The following is a 20,634-nucleotide window of genomic DNA, read 5'->3' on the forward strand; positions in this document are numbered from 1 at the left end:
ACAAAAAATACATCAACTGCTTCATAACAAGCTTACTTTCTCAGAAAAGGACATTCATTGATGGCTAACTGTAAAGAAAGTCTGAGCCTTTTAAATTGGTCATATTTGCACACAAACCCAGTGAAATGTTCTGGAATAATATTTCACCACCTCCATATTATAATTACACAGTAGCATCGGACTGGATTCAAGAAAACAAGTGCTCAGACTTTGACAGCAATTAATGCAGTTTTATTTAAAGATACAGCTGAGGCATGCTTGGACAACTACACGTTGGGACTAAAAATGTAACATATAGCATATACAGCTGTCATTGAAGAAACAAGGTGAAAACTACATATTTAAAAAAAATTTTAGACTCCATATAGTACCAGCAATGCAAAAAAATTATACAAACAGCTGTAATATTTGAAATGACTAGCAAAGGTAGAACTATATTGTAGTTTTTCCTTTCTCCCCACCCCCACTCCCGCAACCACCCCAATTCAGAGTGTGTTCTTATTCCTGGTTACATGTTTTAATGCACTATTAAGAGGGTTTTGTTCAACACATTGACTTTAATTTTTCTTTTAAAAACTGTATTTTTGAAAACCCTCATTTCAAAAATGCACAAGGTTAAACAAGTTCTTCGGTTTCTTTGCTTTCTCTGTTCTTTCTCACTTCCTCCAGGTGCTTGTCCTAAATTTTCCGAAAAAATAGAAAGTTTTTTTTTACATATACTAATACAGCAGAGAATAGTTTCTATACAATTGTGTATAAATCTGTTAAAATTAGCTTTGGACTGAAAGTGACATAAAACTTTCTGGATTATGCAGTCACATTAAAGCCAATTAAACTACCCAACACTTGCCTGCAGTTGAAAAGTAATTCATTGTGAAGTGTTTTGTTTGGTTAATGCGCTGTATAAATTTTAGCATTATATTTCTCATTCATAAACTAGTTACTACAGGGTAATTGAGGGGAGAGATTTCAGTGCAGATGCACTCTTCAACCTAGGAAACACTAAAAACTACCAGAAGACTACAGCCAGCAAGATTCAGCACACAATATGCTGAGCTGGCAATTACTTCAGACTTAAAAGCATCTTCAAATGGCTTCAATTATTAATTTATAGGAACGTCATCATTCTCACACTGATCAGTGGTGCTGTTGAGAGGATCAACCAAATAAGACAGGTACAGAAAAGGGCCAATGTCTGCAGGAAGGGAAATGGAAAAAGAAAAGCACTAAGAACCTTCAAGTTAAGGAAATTCACCTAGAGTTGGGAGGTGGTGGTAATGAGAAATACCTTCTAGGGTTACAGTGGTGAAGTGCAGTATACCATGCCACTGCATTGCTCAATGATTTCTTACTTTAGAGGCAGCAATTTCTGGTTGGCAAGCAGGGGTGAGGCCCGCTCGCCGATGCGTAAAATGACGCGGGGTGACGTCGGGCGTGCGTCCCGACATCACCCCGCGTGATTTAGATTCTCAGTTTGCCGGGCGCGCAGTTGGGTTGGCTGCACGCCTGATGAACTGTCAGCGGTCACTTTAAGCCTTTAAAAAAGTAATTTACCTAATTAATGGGCCTTCCCGTCCAACCCTACGGTTGGCGGGCAGGTGAAGAGCCCAGGCGGCCTTCCGAAAAAGCATGAAACCTCACCCATGGGCGGGATGCGGTTTCATGAGGGATTTAAAATGTTCAGAAATTTTTAAATAAAAGTAATGGACATGTCCCAGCTCACGTGACAGTGTTACATGAGGGGACATGTCAGGAACATTCTTTTCTGCCTTTAATAACGGCTTCACATTTGAGCCAATCTCCCTCAGGCAGCACTTTGCCTCAGGGAGATCTGTGCGCTCTTTTGCGCGAATCACACTCCCGGCTCAGGGAATCCCACGCCCCCCGCAACCCGCACAGGGTGCACAGTGCTTCCGGGCGGACGTCACACTGGGTGGGCCTTAATTGGCCTGCCCACGTAAAATGGCACCACGCCCCAAACTGACGGCGCCAAATGCGAACGCGCCCGCTCCCGCACAACCTCCCCGATGGGGGGAAAATGCTGCCCTAGGTATAGAGCACTCATTCCTATGCTTGGGAGGAGTGCTTGCTCAGCACAGCTTTATGTTCATAACCCTTACTGCCCCAGTTTCCTATCTCAGCCATGAAGAAATGAGGAGCTTGCCTATTTTGGCTCAGGAGCTAATAGAAATGGAACCCATATACAAAAGGTGCAAAGGGGGTCAATTTGGGTCCCTCCTATGAAAAGCATCTCGCTTCAAAGCAACATGAGCAAATTACTGTAAGCAATTCCCCAAACCTGGGAATAAATAAGAAAGTATCCATCCTCCCTTTTAGAAAATTACAGTATATCAAAAAGAAAGTTGGTTTGTATTTGCATTGTCAACAAATTAAGTAAGCTAGCGACCAAACTACTTAGGTAAATTGTAGCAATAAGTTTGGCTATATGTGTGCACTCAAACTTGGATTTATTCTTTGTCAGTTTATCAACACATTGACAATTCAGTAAAATGCAGAGGGGAAAACTAACAAAGCACATATTGGGAAACCCTAGAACAAACAATGTTCGATAGGAGATATAGACAAAGATTGAGCTAGGTTCAAAAAATGGCATTTCAGACTGTTTATGTGCTTATGACGAGATTCAGATGTTGGACATTAGCAAGTTTGAATACAACCATTATACTTGCTCATATTTCCAGAGCACACTTACTGAGTAACTGAAATTCCCTCCAGTAACTTGCAACTTTAAAAACATACCAGCTGACATTTTCAATCCAACTACATACCAATAAAAACCTTTCTACTGAAATGAATATTTGCAGTCAGCATGAATTAGGGCACTGCTGCCATTTATTCTTGCAATAACAAACTTCCAGTTCAACCATCAAAAAGTTTAAATAATCATCACGTTGCTAGGCATGAGCAAACGTAACACCGCAACACCCAGCTCGTTTATGTTTTGCAGATAAGAGTTCAAATAATTCAAATGCATTTCTTGTCATCCGGGTTTCTTGTCAGAAGTAGCCCAAAATCTGACACTTAGATATTGGTATATGACCAAACACATTTCCCTTAATTTGATTTTGAGTACACCATCCAGTACAGCTGTCCTACTCTTTCTGAAAGAAGTCTTTGACATGATTTGCTTCAATGGCTTCAACATATACCTTATCCCAAATATCTTTAACTTTTGTGAGAAATAGACTGAGTTCTACATTTACTTAATATAACAAAAACATTTCTTAGCATCCAAAACCTGCAATGTAAGTAATGTGATCAATTTTTGATCCATTTTCCCAAGCGGAAAGCCAACTTTTTTCACGTTTTACAAAATCTGCATCACTTTAGTTGCCTGATGTTGCACCCACTCAAACACTACATTGTTCCTTTGCTTCCTATGCTGAGCAACGCTGCATCCAGAATACCTGCATACAGGTATGTACAGAATTTTACTGCAACATTTTATTTTACTTCTTAGAAAGGCGGTGTCATATTCCAGATAATAGTTCCAGGATTTCCAGTCATCATCTGCTCTGGTTGATAACCAACTGCAAAACTCTTAAGTAAAGGCACTCAGGTATGACTTACCTTGTGGTTGAAAGACATTAATAGGTTGGAATTTTCCAACAGGCTCCCTCAATGGCTCAGTGGGTAAATGCACCACATACTGTTGGTCTTTTATGGCTTTGACCACAAGGTCCAAGTTGTGATCCATGCTTCTGTTGCCACCCAGAGCCATGGTCTCGCATGCTGAAAATGGCAATCATGAACAGAAACAGACTCAGCTTCAATGACCCACCACGGCTCAATAAGTTGGCAGCACTCATTGTTTAGACTCACATGAAAACTGGCTAGTTGGACATGGTACTGGAGGGCTGCCAGCACCCATAGAACTATGCCCCTGCATCAGTCACAGCCCTAAGGAGAAGTGTAAAAAAATTGGAAATTAAAAGTTCCAGTGGTGACCCTGGGAAATAAGCCATTCTGGATTTCACCTCTACTGAATAAAGGGTGTTAAGGTTAACTTGCCTTTTCACGAAGACGCTCAAGCTTGGCAGCCAACTGAGCTTCACGGTTCTCCTTAATAAGTTCCATCTTGGAGATCAGTCTTTCCTCTGCCATTTTGCTGAATTTGGTATTTTCTTCAATAGCTCTCTGAAGCACTTCCTTTACATGCTCCTGTTTTTCAGCCAACTGCTTCAAAACTTCTGCTTCATGTGACTAGGGAAAGAACAGAGATTAATTGTTCAGCTGAACATTTGAGACCACAAGGCCAGTTCTACATATTCAGAGATGCAAGTCACATCCAGGCACCAAGTATTTTGCAAAGAAAGAAAATGTTGAATCTCAACAAAAGCCATTATAAACAGGTTGTTCTACACCTCCAGAATTCTTATAATAGATGAACATTTCGCCGCTATATCACAATTAAAAGCAAATCATATTTAAAGCGATATTAAGCACATGGAAGATTAACAAAGGATAGAAAATACAGGGAATACACAAGTCAGGAAGCAGATAGGTTTACGCTTTGCCCTTCAAACTTCAAAAAGAATCTCAAAAATATTTGCCTGGGTTTCCTCTTTTGGATGCTGTGCCTTTCCAATACTTGTTACAGATTTTAAGCTTTCATTTTCTTCTTACTCCTACTGAATAAATTACATAAAAAAAGGATCTCAGCACATCTACCTACTGTGCTAATTGTCAAAAAAACAGCCTCACAGCCCTTCCACAGACTGCATAGTACTACAAATTAGAAATTTTTAAAAATGCGTAAAATTTGTTTAGAACCAGTCCAAAGCAGAGATGAAAAGTCTTCTGTACTACATGCAAAATTCCTACATAATAATTTTAGGAAATCTCGGTTCGATTCCAAACTCTCAATCTACTATTGTACAAAACACAACAAATACTAGGTTGCTCTGGAAGGTTGGGGTAACATAGCTTTATTCTTCATCTGGCTTTTGGCATTGTTTTTTTTTCTCAAGATGAGTTGTTAGTGATATGTAGTGCTTTTCCTGTTTTGATTTTGAACACTCAAAATTAGAAGTGTAAAGTGTAGGAGTGCTCAATGTGCAATAAAGAAATCATTGCATAGTACTGAGAACGCAGAAAAACAACACCTGCCATTTAGGCATCACTTGTTATTTGATCAAAAGGGCCTTTCAGCCAACACATTTTAAAGTACCATTTAGTTCATATTGTGCTCATATTCTAATTTGAATACCTTTCGTCTGTTCTCTGCAGCTTCCATTTTTTTTTGAAGATCTTCAAGTGACCGATCTTTCTTGGGGGAAAGAGGAAATTCTGGAATTGTTTCAGCTGTGGGGCTCAGAATGATCTCAAAAGCCTGGCCTGAAGAACGCTTGTCTAGTTCTTTTACCTTAATATCTGAAATGAGGTACATTTAAAAAAAATAGCAGCATTAGACCAAGTTCATCTCAATCAACATAGTTGCTAAATGCATTCATTGTGCAGGTCAAATAACAAGATTGCTGTCAGGGTTTTCTAATATAAATTACTAACGTTAATAAAATGTAAGATGATAATACCATATGAATTAAGTGTTAAATTTATAACAAAGGACACTTAATCTCAGGAAAGGTATATTGGCCTTGGAAAGGTTACAGTGCAGATTGACCAGAATGATGCCAATCTTAAAGGGTTGGTAGCATAAACTTTGCTCGTATTCCCTTGAGTTTAGAGGGCTGATCTATTTGATAATTAGATCATAAATTAGAGTTAGGCCAATCAGGAATGAAATGTCTTTCTTACAAGGGGTAATAGAAATTTAGAACCCCTTGCCAAAATGCTGAGTCAATTTACATCCTTCCTCATTATGTGCTAACTGGCTTCTCTTACTCTTGTTTTTGCACTCAAATAGACTGTCATTCATTGTTATGCACAAACTGAAAGTGACAACAACAAAAAAAAAACCCAGAACTATTTAGGATAACAATTAGCATTTATATAGCACCTTATGTCTCAAGCATTTCAGGCAAATATAACTATGAATCATTTAAGATGAAGTACATCACATTTATTGCAAGTCTAGCATATAGATTAGATATCAGATGGAGAAAACATCCACAGGTAGTTTATGCTTTTGTTGAATATAGAAGGAATGAATATGACGAATAAAAATATTAACAAAAATTCACAATAGTAGCTGCACTTCCAAGTAATCCACTGTATGTGAAGCACTGTGGGATATCTTGAGAATAAGTTCATAATGTAAACTTGGTGTCAGCACTGTATAAATGAATCGCAAATAAAGACAGTGGGGACTTGACACAGAGTGTGAAGGTAATGCTACAAAGCAGTTCTGATGAAAGGTCTATTAACTGTTTCTCTCTCCACCCATGCTGCTTGACCCATATTGACTTCAAATATTTTCTTCTTTTATTTCAATATTCATTTTCTCCCTGCCTCAAGGACTAATGGATACTTACTAGATATAAGAAAGAATCATAGAATGGTTTCAGATCATTCAGCCCTGCATGGCCATGCCATCTCTCTGCAGCAGTAACTCAGCTAGTAAAATAAACCCAAATTCCAAACATGGACAAAAGAGCTGAACTCAAGAGGTGAGGTGAGAGTGACTGACCGCCCTTTACATCAAGATCACATTTGACCGAGTGTGGCATCAATAAGCCCGAGCAAAACTAGAGTCAATGGGAATCAGGGGGAAAACTCTCCACTGGTTGGAGTCATACCTAGCACAAAGGAAGATTGTTGAGGTTGTTGGGGTCAATCATCTCAATCCCAAGACATCGTTGCAGGAGTTCCTCAGGATAATGTCCCAAGCCCAACCATCTTCAACTGCTTCATCAATGACCTTCCCTCCATCGTAAGGTCAGAAGGGGGGATGTTCACTGATGATTGCCCAATGTTCAGCACCATTTGTGACTCCTCAGATACTGAAGCAGTCTACACTCATATGCAGACAACATTCAAGCTTGCGCTGATAAGTGGCAAGTAACATTCGCACCAGATAAGTGGCAAGTAACATTCGCACCAGATAAGTGGCAGGCAATGACCATCTCGAACTAGAGAGAATCCATTTCCCCATGACATTCAATGACATTACCATCACTGAATCCCCCAGTACCAACATCTTTAAAGTTACCATTGACCAGAAACAGAACTGGATCAGCTATATAAATACTGTGAGTACAAGACCAGGTCAGAGGCTGAAAATCCTGCAGCAAGTAACATCTCATGACCCCCCAAACCTGTCCACCATCTACAAGGCACAAGTCAGGAATGTGATGGAATACTCTCCACTTGCCTGGACGAGTGCATCTCAAACACATTCAACAAGCTTGACACCATCCAGGACAAAGCAGCCCACTTGATTTGGCATCCCATCCACCATCAATGCACAGTGGCAGCAGTGTGTACAATCTACAAGATGCACTGCAGCAAGTCACCAAGACTCCTTCAACAGCACCTTTTAAACCCGTGACCTCTACCATCTAGAAGGACAAGGCCAGCAGATGTATGAGAACACCACCACCTGCAAGTTCCTCTCCAAGCCACACACCGTTGTGACTTGGAACTATATCTCTGTTCTTTCACTGTTGTTGGGTCAAAATCCTGGAACTCTCTCTCTAACCGCACTGTGGGTGTACCTACACCACATGGACTGCAGCAGTTCAAGACAGCAGCTCACCACCACCTTCTCACGGCAATTACAAATGGGCAATTACCCAATTCTCTACTGAAAGCCTCAATTGAATCTGCCTCCACAGACTCTCAGATAGTACACTCTAGATCCTAACACACTGCATAAAAAAGTTTTTCCTCATATCACCTCTGGTTCTTTTGCCATTCACTTTAAATTGGTGTCCTCTGGTTCTCTACCCTTTTGCCAAATGGAAGTTTCTCCCTATCTGCCTTGTCAGATACCTAATGATTTTGATTAAATATCCTCTCTTCTCTTTTCTAAGGTCTACAGCCCCAGCTTCTTGAATCTAGCTACATAACTGAAGTCCTTCATCCCTGGAACTGTCTCATAAATCTCTAATGCCTTCTTATCCTTCCTAAAATCTGGTGCCCAGAATTGGACACAATACTCTAATTGAGGCTGAACTATAACTTCCTTGCTTTTCTACTCCGTATCTCTGTTTATGAAGCCCTGGATCCTGTGTGCCTTATTAACCGCTTTCTGAACCTGCCCTGCCACCTCCACAATTTTGTGCATGTATAATCCCAAGTCTCTCTGTTCTTGCACCCTCTTTAGAATTGTATTCCTTATTTTATATTTCCTCTCATTTTCCCTCCCAAAACGTACCAACTCACTTACCTGCATTAAATTTAATTTGCCATGTGTCCATCCATTCTACCAGCCTATGTCTTTTTGAAGTCTATTGCGACCCACCTCACAGTCCACAATATTTCCAAGTTTCGTGTCATCGCAAATTTTTAAACTTGTGACCAAGTCTAGGTAGTTGATACAGATAGAAAAAAGTAATGGTCCTAATACCGACACTTAGGGGACCTCACTCTACCTCTCCCTTGAGTCTGAAAAATGACTGCTCACCACTACTTTGCTTCCTCTCAGCCAACTTTGTATCAATGCCGCCAATGCCCCTTTCATCCCAAGAGCTTCAACTTTGCTGACAAGCACGTTATCAAATGGCTTTTAAAAATCCATGTACGCCACATCAACTACATTACCCTTATCGACCCTTGCTGTTACTTCATCAAAAAACTCATATCAAATTATTTAATCATGATTTACCCTTAACAAATTAATACTGGCTTTCCTTAATTAGTCTACATTTGTCCAAGTGAACCAGATCCAGCAATGCCTCCTTCCTCCGGGACCGGAAACATACTGATCTACAAAGTTATCACAAGTACACTTTAGAAATTCATTCCCCCTCTCTACCCTTTACATTATTGTTATCCCAGTCAGTATTAGGATAATTAAAGCCCCCTGTTATAACTATTTAATAGTTTTGCACCTCTAATTTCCTTGCAAATTTGTCCTTCTATATCTTTTCCATGGGTTGGTGGCCTATAGAATATACCCAGTCTATTGTTTCTTAGCTCTAACCAAATAGATTCTGTCCTAGACCCCTCTAGGATATCCTCTTTCCAGCACTGTAACATTATCCTTAATTAAAACTGCCACCCATCCTCCTCTCTTTCCTGAACACCTCATATACAGGAATATGTAGTATAGGCAGGTATATGGAATTAGCTCACAGATCAGCCATGACCTCACTGAATAGCGCCTCAAGTGGCTTAATGGTCTACTCCTGTTCCTAAAATCCAAACCATTCAAGTAGATATTAACATCAGATTCTCTTTAGCTGGTTCTGTCCAAGATTTAATTATTTTCCCAACTTGTGAAAACAGCCTCAAAAGAACTGCACCATAAACTAAGGGGGAATAAAAATAAATCAATTTATGTCTGTCTATATGAAGACAAAGCAAGTAGCTTTCAAACTTGTGATGAAAACATAAAAGCATCAAATGTTCCGAGCAAAAGCTGTTAGAAAGGTATGCAAATACATGTTACCACATCTTGTGTTAAATGGGAAATTAATATAGTTTATTTCATTTCTTTCTGCTCTTGTCCTTTTACTCTGAATCCCCCATTAAAGAAAATACCAAATAGTCATAGTTAGGCATTCCAATGTCCAGAATTCTGTGCATCCAATCAAGGTTACACTTACCAGTACAAGCCATGTTCAGCGAAAGGGAACAGAAACAAAACTGGACACCTCAGGAAAAGTGTTCAATGTGAAGAACAGACCTGTAAGATGGGTGTGTAATGGCAAATTTTTAAAAAATAGATAAGTCCAAAACACTTACATTTTAGAAATCTAACTGTTCAAACCAGCATGTTATACTGCTCAAAAAAAAATCTTCTTCCAAAGCTGAGAAACTGTATCTTGGTCTAGTTGTAGTATTATGCTAAATTAATTCAGCAACATGCATTTTTATAGCAGCTCTAACATATTAAACCACCCCACGGCGCTGAACAAGATTAATAAACATTTTTTTTGACACCATGCCACAGAAGGAGATAGCAGGACAGCTGATCAATAGCTTGGTCAAAGAGGTACGTTGAAAGGAGCATCTTAAAAGGAGGGATAGAGAACTCAAAGTAAGGAATTCTAGAACTTAGGGGCAAGACAGCAGAAAGCACAGCTGCTCTGGTAGAGTGATTAAATTGGGAATGTGCAAGTGCCTAGAACTGTACAGCGCAGAGATCTGAAAGGCTCATAGGACTGGAAAGGTTACAAAGACAGAGAAGGGTGACGCCATGTAGGGATTTGAAAATAAGGGCAAGAATTTTAAAATTGAGGTGTTGTCAGACCAGAAGCCAGTGTAAATCAACAAACACGAGGGTGACAGGTGAATGAGATTTGAAGCAAGTTAAGATAGGGGTGCAGGATTTTGCAAGAGCACAAGTATATGTAGACTGAAAGATGGCCAAGAAGGCATTGGAATAATCAAGTCTTGGAGATAACAAAGGCTTGGATGAGGGTTTTAGCAGATGAGCTGAAGCAAAGTTGATGTTATGGAATTGGAAGGAGGCAGTCTTGGTGATGGTGTGGATGGAATCTCACCTGCAGGTCAAACATAATACTAGGGTTGCAAATAGTCTGGTTCAGCTTCAGATAGTTGCCAGGAAACAGAGTTTGAACCAGGGACCACAGACAATGGCTTCAGTCTTCCCAACATTTAGATGGAGAAAATTTACGCTCATCCAATATTGATGTCGGAAAAACTGTATTCTTTTAAATTTATTCTTTCACATGATGTGGGCATCGCTGGCTAGACCAGTATTTATTGCCCATCCCTAATTGCCTTCAAGAAAGTGGTGGTGAGTCACCGTCTTGAACCATTGCAGCATGTCTGGTGTAGGTACACCCACAGTACGGTTAGAAAGGGAGTTCCAGGATTTTGACCCAGTGTGATAAATTAAAGGCATTGGAGGGGTCAAGAGAGGATACGATGAGATAAAGCTGAGTGCCATAAGTATACACATGGAACCTCATGTGTTTTCAAATGTATCAAGGGGTAAAATGTAGATGAGAAATGAAAACGGGGCCAAAGGGCTGAATAGGGTTATAGACAGGTGAAGTGAATGAAGGAGAACATAGCAGATGAAATACAATGCCAGGAAGTGTGAAGTTACCCACTTTGGTAGAAGGAAAATAAAAAGCAGATTTTTTTTTTCTTTAAATGCAGAGACTGGAAAATACTGGTATTCAGAGGGACCTGGTTATCCTTGAACATGTATCAAAAAAATTAACATACAGGTACAATTCGGAAAGCAAAATGTATGTTAGCCTTTATTATGAAAGGTTTGAAATATAATAGCAAAGCCTTATTGAACTTGTTTAGGGCCTTGGTAAGACGACACCTGGAATACTGTGTACATTTTTAGGCTCCATACCTAAGTAAGGATATGCTTGTCTTAGCGGGAGCACAATGAAGGTTCACTAGATTGATGGGAGCGTCCTATGAAGAGATACTGAGTAGAGTCCAACTCTATTCTGTGGAATTTAGAAAAATGAAAGGTAATCTCATTTAACATAAATGACTGGCTTTATAAGGTAGATGCACCCCCTGGTAGGGGTGTCTAGAATTAGGGGTCAGCCATTTTAGGACTGAGATGAGAAATTTCTCCACTTGAAAGGTTATGAATTTTTGAAATTCTCTCCATCAGAGGACAATGGATGCTAAATCATTGAATATATTGAAAACTTATAGATAGATTTTTGGATACCAAAGGAATTAAGGGATATGGGATAGTGCAACAAGGTGGATTTGAGGTAGATCAGTCATGATCTTACTGAATGTCGAGCAGGCTCAAAACTTCAAATAGCATACTCCTGCTTCTATTTCTTAAGTTCTTAGATCTTCAAGGTAGTCCAGAGGTTAACAGTGCAGGAGTGAGAAAAGAAATCATTGGAGGTGATTCCCTGGCTATGATTCAAATGATAAGAAATCAGCAAGTAATAGAAAAATATCCCTAAGATTATATCACAAACAATGTATGGCAACCTTTAATTTCAACCATTCTCCTTTCTAGCTTCTGTAATACGGAAGAAAATTTGAATAAAATTAAAAGCAAAATTTGCATGGTTTGTATAATTACTTTTTAAACACAATCTTTGTGATGGTGAACAGAAATTGATATGATTAAAAAATTATAATTTTGTCAACTACAGTAATGCTGTAATCTGGGGCTCCTGTGTTTTTGCTTCTCTCCTCCTGCACCCACCATAATGAATCTTGTTTTTTCCTCTATAGCTCTTAGTGGCCACAATGATCATTCCCAAACAGAAATTGGGTTTCTCCCCTCCCACCACCACCACACCCCCCCTCAGGCCCCACCCCCCAGTGATTACTAGAATGGGTTCACAACCCATTCAATATTTATAGTTTTAAAAATAGTCAATTCAAAACGTTGAGTGGTCACACGTAGTAGCGAGATGATAACTATTCATGTTTGTGAAGCAGACCTCAACCCATTGGTACTTTATCACTCTCATATTAGTCAACTAGCTAAGATACACAATGCTGCCATGACATTTCTTTCAAGCTGCTTTCCAAATTTACCTTCTGCCACTAACATATACAACCAGTACAGACATATTTATAAAATTAATACCACATATTTTAGGACAGCCAGGCTTCTTTGAGAAGAAAAAAAAAGTGAATGAATAGAATCTCTAGTAACCAATAATTATTTCTGAAGAACTCACAAGGTACCAAGCCAAGTCTTGTGAATGAACGAGACAGCCATCACTAAGTGCAGAATAGCAAACAACTTGCAGGCTTTACCAAGCTTCACAATCAGGCAGTTGCACAACTGACTGAGGCATCCTATTAATTTAGTCACAAACGATAGCAAATTTTCAACTGGAAAAAGACAACAAAAGCATGAAACTGCATTGTGACAGCACCTCTTACGGAAATGTTTATTCATATTGCTTTATCATGTTGAAGTGTCTCAAGGCGCTTGTGATACCATAAGGATAAAAACAGAAAAATAGAGAAAAAGGGTCATGGCTTGAAACAACAACCTACCCCTGCTCAACAAAACAGAAAATGTAAACACAGAGCAGTGCTGAAATGTAAATTTGTCCTTTTCTGTCTCTACAAATGCTGCCCGAGCTGGAATACAAATTTGTCTTTTCCACTCTGCAAACGTTATCTGATCTGCAACATGCCTCCAGCTTTTACTGATTTTTTTTCCAGATGGAATCAGAATGTAGAGCACAAGAGGACCGACCCCATTTGGTTCATCGAATCTAAATCTGCTTTTTTAAAGAGCCTTTTCCCATATCCCTGCAATGTTTTCACTCTTAAAGGCTACAACTGAATGTTTCCACCACCCTATCAGGCAGTGAATTCCAAATCCTAACCACTTATTGTGTAAAAAAGAAGTTTTTCTTCATATTGCCTCTGCTTCTTGTCAAGCACCTTAAATCTGTGTTCTCTGGTCGTTGACCCTTCAGCCAATGGAAACAGTTTATTTATTCCATCTAAACCTTTTATAATGTTATATTAGATCTCTGTTTAGCCTTCTCCTCTTAAGGAAAACAACCCCAGCTTCACCAGTCTACTAAAATAACTTAAATCCCTCATCTCTGGATCCATTCTAATAAATAACTTATGACCCCTCTCCAAAGCCTTCACCATTATCCCTAAAGTGTGGTGCTCAAATTTGGACACAATACTCCAGCTGGGTCCAAATTAGTGTTTTATAATGGGTATACTTCCTGGCTTTTGTATGATTCTGTTTATAAAGCCCAGGATTCCATATGCTTTATTAACTGTATTTTTTAAACCTGCCCTGACACCTTCAAAGAGTTGAGCGTGAGCATCCCCACATCTCTCCCTTCTTGCACCCCTTTTAAAACAGCATGTACCAAAATAGTATTTATTTTCTTTTGTCATTTTTCTATTAAAGCATATCACTTCACACTTTTTTGCATAGAAATTTCATGTAATGAGTCCATCCATTCTACTAGTCTAAGCCCTCTTGACATTGATTACTATCTTCATGCCATGGGCATTAATTTTTGCTAACAAGCCTAACATGTGGTATTTTATCAACATGCTTATGGAAGTGCATATACACAAATACATCATCCACTCTCAGAGTTACAGGATTTGCAGTTTTTGTTTAAATCCATCTTTTCTCTTTTAGGTGTGAATATTTTTGCTGGAAGCGTTAAGAGGGAGGGAGCATAACCAAATATTTCAGTTTATGGTCATCCAAGTTTAAAAAAAAATTGACCCACAAGAAGTGGAGGTGGGTTAAATGAACATTAAAAAAAAACATGTAGCCAACAGTAAGTAGAGGACGATTGACGCTGTTCTCTGCAGCAAAGAGCAAGAGTCCAGAAGGCCATGTTGTTTGCCCGGTGCCAGAGTTCGGGTCATTTGCTCAGAGCTGGAGAGGAACTTGCAATGGGAGGGCGAGGATCCAGTTGTCTTGGTCCACGTAGGTACCAACAACATAGGTAGTACTAGGAAAGAGGTTCTGCATAGAGACTATGAGGAGCTAGGCACTAAATTGAAAAGCAGAACCTCAAAGGTAATAATCTCTGGGTTTTTAACTGAGACACAATGAAAATTGGCATAGGGCAAATAAAATTACATAAATTAATGCGTAGGTCAAAGGCTGGTATGGGAGAAGTGGGTTCCACTTCATGGGGCAATGGCACCAGTATTGGGGAAAGTGGGATCTGTACTGTTGGGATGGTCTACATCTGAGCTGTGCTGGGGCTGGTGTTCCAACAAGCAGCATAACTAGGGAAATAGAGAGGGCTTTAAACTAATTAGTGAGGGCAAGGGATCAATTTTGGGGAAATGTGGTAAACCAAAGAGTAGAGACAAAGCAAGAGAGAAAGGTATTAATATGGGAAATGATAAACAGAATGTGACAGGAAGGGATAGAGAATACAAATCTAAGAGTAAAACAGCAAAGCGAGAGGTTACAAAAATAATAAAAGGACAAAACTAAAGGCTCTGTATCTGAATGCGCCTGGCATTCAAAACAACAGAGATGAACTGTTAGCACAAATAGAAATAAATAAGTACAATCTGATAGGCATTACAGAGACATGGCTGCAGGTTGACATAGATTGGGACCTGAATATTGAAGGGTACATGACATTTAGAAAGGACAGGAAGCTATGAAAAAGTGGAGGGGTGGCTCTGCTAATTAGCACATTAGAGACCCAAGTTCAGGAAATCAGGATGTAGAAGCAGTGTGGGTTGAGATGAGAAATGATAATGGCAAGAAGTCAGGCACTTGTGGGAGTGGTGTACATGCCCCCTAATTGTAACTACATGGTAGAACAGAGTATAAAGGAAGAGATAGTGGGAGGTCGTCAGAAAGGTACAGCAATAATCATGGGGGATTTTAATTTACATATAGCCTGGAAAAATCAGAAGGGCAAAGGTAGCCTAGATGAGAAGTTTATATAATGTTTTCGGGATAGTTTCTTAGAACAGCACGTTCTGGAGCCAACCAGACAGCAGGCTATACTAGACCTGGTTTTGTGCAATGCAATAGGATTAATTGATATCCTCATAGTGAAGGTGCCCCTAGATAGCAGCGATCATACGATTGAATTTTACATTCAGTTTGAGGGAGAGAAAAATGTGTCCAAGACTAGTATTTTAAACTGAAATAAGGGCAATTATGTGGGAATAAAAGCAGAGCTAGCTAAAATGAATTGGCAAATGAAGTTAAGAGATAGGTCTATAGAGATGCAGTGGAAGACATTTAAAGGGATATTTCAGAATAGATGCATTCCAATGAGAAAGAAAAATTCCAAGGAGAGGACCCACCATCCCTGGTTAACCAAAAAAAAGTTAAAGACAGTATTGAACTTGAAGGAAAAGCATATATTAGCGCAAAGACGGGTGGCAGGTCAAAGGATTGGACAGAACATAAAGAACAGCAAAGAAGGACAAAAAGATTAATAAGGAGGGAAGAATTAGAGTACGAGAGAAAGCTAGCTAGTAATATAAAGACGGATAGTAGGTGCTTCTATAGATACTTAAATAAGAGAAGAGTTAACAAAGTGAGCATTGGTCCTACAGAAAGTGAATCTGGGGAATTAATAATGGAAAATATGGAGATGGTAGATGAATTGAACAGGTAATTTGCATCCATCATCACTATAGAGGATACAAGTAACATTCCGGAAATAGCTGTAAATCAGGAATTGGAAGGGAGGGAGGAACTTAGGAAAATTACAACCACCAGGGAATTGATGCTTACCAAATTTTTGGAGCTGCGGGGTGACAAAGCCCCAGGTCCTGATGGACTTCATCCTGGGGTCCTAAAAGTGGCTAGTGAAACAGTTGATGCATTGGTTTTCATTTTCCAAAATTCCCTAGATTCAGGGAAGGCTCCATTAGATTGGAAAATAGCTAAAGTAACTCCTTTATTCAAAAAGGGAGGGGGACAGAAAGCAGGAAACTGCAAGTCAGTTAGCTTACATATGTCATAGGGAAAATGTTGGAAGCCATTACTAAAGATGTTGCGGCAGGGCATTTGGAAAAATTCAAGGCAATCAGGCAGAGTCAACATGGCTTTGTGAAAGGGAAAGCATGTCTAACCAACTTAATGGAGATCTTTGAAGGAGTCACACGTGCTGTGGATAAAAGGGAACCAGTGGATGTACTGTACTTAGATCTCTAGAAGGCATTTGATAAGGTGCCACATCAAAGGCTATTGCGAAAAAATAAAAGCTCATGGTGTAGGGGGTAACATATTGGCATGGATAGAAGATTGTCTATCTAACAGGAAACAGAGGATAGCCATAAATGGGTCTTTTTCTGGTTGGCGGGATGTAACAAGTAGTATGCCACAGGGATCAGTGCTGGGGCCTCAACTTTTCACAATTTATGTAAAATTACTATGACGAAGGGACAGAAGGTATGGTTGCTAAACTTGCTTATGATACAAAGATAGGTAGAAAAGTAAATTGTGAAGAGGACATACAGAGGCTACAAAGTGACATAGATAAGTTAAGCGAGTGGGCAAAGATCTGGCAAATGGACCATAATGTAGGAAAATGTGAAATTGTCCATTTTGGCAGGAAGAATAAAGAGAAAGCATATTATTTAAATGGTGAGAGATTGCAGAGCTCCAATATGCAGAGCGATTCGGGGTCACGAATCACAAAAGGCCAATAAGCAGGTACATTACAGCAAGTAATTAGGAAAGCTAATACAATGTTATTGTTTATTACGAGGGGAATTGAACATAAAAGTAGGGAGGCTATGCTTCAGTTATACAGGGCATTGGCGAGACCACATCTGGAGTACTGTGTACAGTATTGGTCTTCTTATTTAAGGAAGGATGTAAATGCATTAGAAGCAGTTCAGAGGTTTACTAAACTAATACCTGGAACGGGTGGGTTGTCTTGTGGGGAAAGATTGGACAAGCTTATATCCGCTGGAGTTTAGAAGAGTAAGGGCTGATCTGATTGAAACGTACAAGATCCTGAAGGGTCTTGACAGGGTGGATGTGGAGAGGATGTTTCCTCTTGTGGGAGAATCTAGAACTAGGGGTCACTGTTTAAAAATAAGGGGTCGCCCATTTAAGACAGAGATGAGAAGAAATTTTTTCTCAGAGGGTAGTGAGTCTTTGGAACACTCTCAAAAGGCAGTGGAAGCAGAGTCTTTTGCATATTTTTAAGGAAAAGGTAGACAGATTCTTGATAAATAAGGGGGTGACGTGTTATCGGGGGGATAGGTGGGAGGTTAGTCAGATCGGCCATGATCTTATTGAATGGCAGAGCAGGCTCGAAGGGCTGAGTGGCCTACTCCTAATTCATATGTTCCTATGTCCACCCACTTCAAGCCTAGCCTCATTTTTCAAACAAGCCACAATGTATTGTATAGACCGTTATCTGTCATTCCAGTAGATGGAGAGAGAGGCAACAAGGCCACGTTCTAGAGGAGCACTATTTTAAAAGTGCATATTCTTGATCACTGGGAAAAGAGAACAATTAAAAGGTTACATTCAATAATGATTAATTAAGACAAACACATCACATTACAGCATTTGGCAAATGTGCGTTTGAGTAACATTTCAAACAGCAGAAAAATAGTAGTCTATTGGAAAACAAACTTTCCACTTTAGAAATATGTTTTAAATAAAAGGAAAAAGAAGCAAAGTTACAGTACAATATTTCCATAATGTAGCCTTTGATATTGTACATTGAGGGTCTAGCAGCAAATACTATATTAAATTCAAGTTCATAGTAGTTAACCCTTTCACACTAAAGTACAAAAGATACATTTTAATAATATAACTTAGAAACTTTAGCAAGGCTCCTCTCAAAGGGAAGTTGCTTCAACATAAGCTCATTCAAGTTTGATCCACATTTACCGAAGTAGAACAGCCAGTCAAATTATTACAATGAAAAAGTCCAACTTCTAAAAAGAAACAGCTTACTAGTTACTCCCAGGCAGTACAATATCCCTTTAAAATACCACAAACTTGGCAATTGTACCAACCCATTACAAAAAAGTTTTGGATTTGTCCTGACAACTTATTTGCCAATATTCTCCAGTCCTGGGAGTACTGACAGGTACCAGCTGCCCTCACCTAAGCAGCCATCATGGAACTGCCAACCTATTCAACTGTAGGAAGCATCACAACTGCCCCCACCCCCCCCAATTCCAACTCTTTCTCGGGGGAGGGTGGGGTTAACTGAACAACAATCAAGAATGGGAAGCCAATGCTAGCCCAGGCCACTTAAAATGAATCCAACTGAGATAAGATTTCAGACGAGTGGGGACGGACCTTGGAACGGGCACACCAGTTTTCCACCATGTTTTCTCACACCAGTTGTTGTTGTTCTTTTAAAACACGAGGCAGTTGCCAAACATAGAAAACTGCAGGGGCGGGCGGGGGTGGTGTGGTCGGTCACAGTTAATATGTATAAACCTCATCCCCTCCCCAACAAACATCGAGCATGAATAAGCCTCGCGTCTGTCTGTAGAGTAAGGACTATCAGAGCCGCATCAAAACACATGGTTCCTTTACCTCAGCCCAACAGCTACTGCCTCCTCCCCCACCACGAGATCGCGCGCCACGCCAGCCGGCCCCGCCCCTTTACATTCAAATATGCCTCGGGGCCAACGGCTAACGGTCAACACCCAACGGCCAGGTGGTTAATTTTTTTTAAAAAAAACTTTAAAATGTTTTTAAAGTTAAGTCAACGTTCTATTTTAACGTGTTTATTCAATGTCCCAATTGTTTTAAGATAACATTATTTAAAGTCAAACCACGATGCTTGGCACTTTTGGGTTCCCATTGGGGCGGGTCAGGTGCTTTTGAGGCAACCTGACCTTTTTATTTTTTTTACACAAAAAGCACAGCATCAATGAAGTGTAAACAACGCTCCCCGCCCACAAATTTGGCATAAAAGCAGAGCAACATTGAATCCACATAGGCAACAAACAAGAGGGATTGAAGGTGTGTCTCTGTTCCTGGATCACCCGTGGCGTTGCTCACGGTAAGTGGGATGTAATGGCGAACTTTACACCACGTATATGATGCATAGTGTTTAGCCGACAGGAACCCCCACCCGCTCCATTTTAAGGCCATGTTGTAAATAGGCACATCGAAAGGACGGCTAGCAGGCATTTGCTTTGGTACAGATTGACAATTCATAACCTAGTCAACCAGCAACATTGATGATGCCACAATAATTATTGACATTTTTCCTCTATCTCCATAGCACTGCATAATTTAGGGGCAAGGGGTTGGGAGGGGGTTGCTGGTGAAGGATGTCAAGGTTAGACATTAGCATGTCCAGTATTATGACAATGATACTTCACAATAGGTGTTATTAGAATTCAAAGGGGCAAGATGATGCTGACCACAATGATCTATTTCACTCCTGACAGTAAAGACCAGAGGTTCCAAGTACCTGCATGTAAGGGAGTAAAGTCAGAAGTAATCTGCAACATGTTAGTGTCAAGCTACTGAACAGGGTCGTTAGGGAGATGGTAGAATTTAGTATCGATTCATATAGTTTTCTAAATAAAAACATTTCAGAAATACAGCATGAGTAACTTGAGCCATGTTGCATACATGGGAGGTATATATAATTTTGGACCTGTTGGGAATTTTCCTAGTTATGCCTGTGTTTGCTGTAATTGATCATCACTATGATCAGTCAACAACTTCATTGTTGTATTATGCAACTACTGGAATGATGCATGGCAAACTCATTGGATCTCAATGTATTTTTTCATCTAGCAATTGCTATAGCAAGTATTGTTTACAGGTTGGCAGATGTTTGTAAATTGAGGGCTTTTTTTTTTAAAAAGCAAACTTATATGAAATGGTTGTCTTCCTTTGTATATAAACACTTTTTCGGTCTGGTCAAATGGCAGACATTTTAAACTTATCAGTGGATCATCTGTGGCATTGCTCATTGAGCCTGAGGATGTATTTTTAATCAAGGATACTAACCAGAAAGTGATTGTTACATAAAATAAATGACATCAGAAGTGTGCTATATGCAAAACTTAGTTACATTAATAGCACCAAGGAAGAAACGTAATCATTATTAAATTGGTGATGCGGGAAGGACCACCACAATAGAAGGA

The 20,634-nt window shown here is 39.6% G+C and overlaps 1 protein-coding gene across 5 annotated transcripts; it reads right to left on the minus strand.

Moving 5' to 3' along the window:
- Positions 1 to 220: 220 nt before the first annotated feature.
- Positions 221 to 18,927, minus strand: LOC144695407 (stathmin-like). 5 transcript variants are annotated; one of them, XR_013579957.1, is made up of 6 exons: positions 18,818 to 18,927; positions 9,693 to 9,772; positions 5,231 to 5,394; positions 4,033 to 4,224; positions 3,844 to 3,921; positions 3,373 to 3,753 (listed from the first exon to the last, which is right to left on the minus strand). XR_013579957.1 is itself a non-coding variant. In XM_078566299.1 (5 exons), exons 2-5 carry the CDS (start codon positions 9,703 to 9,705, stop codon positions 616 to 618), a joined length of 432 nt encoding a protein of 143 aa, XP_078422425.1. In that variant the 5' UTR covers positions 9,706 to 9,772; positions 18,818 to 18,927; the 3' UTR covers positions 221 to 615. The 5 variants fall into 5 exon arrangements, 4 of the variants coding, with proteins under 4 accessions (XP_078422425.1, XP_078422426.1, XP_078422424.1 ...); XM_078566299.1 differs by lacking the exons at positions 3,373 to 3,753; positions 3,844 to 3,921 and adding an exon at positions 221 to 678; XM_078566300.1 differs by lacking the exons at positions 3,373 to 3,753; positions 3,844 to 3,921; positions 18,818 to 18,927 and adding exons at positions 221 to 678; positions 16,280 to 16,349.
- Between the last annotated feature and the right edge of the window lie 1,707 nt (positions 18,928 to 20,634).

Source organism: Cetorhinus maximus, chromosome 21, assembly GCF_964194155.1.
Source record: "Cetorhinus maximus chromosome 21, sCetMax3.hap1.1, whole genome shotgun sequence".
Lineage (NCBI taxonomy): Eukaryota > Metazoa > Chordata > Chondrichthyes > Lamniformes > Cetorhinidae > Cetorhinus > Cetorhinus maximus.

Excerpts from the sequence above, each read along its gene's own strand:
- LOC144695407 (XM_078566298.1), bottom strand. The coding sequence starts at position 5,410 with ATGTACCTCATTTCAGATATTAAGGTAAAAGAACTAGACAAGCGTTCT. Across the intron at positions 4,225-5,230 it reads CTGCAGAGAACAGACGAAAG|TCACATGAAGCAGAAGTTTT; the intron begins GTATTCAAATTA and ends TTCTTTCCCTAG. Across the intron at positions 679-4,032 it reads TTGAGCGTCTTCGTGAAAAG|GACAAGCACCTGGAGGAAGT; the intron begins GCAAGTTAACCT and ends CGGAAAATTTAG.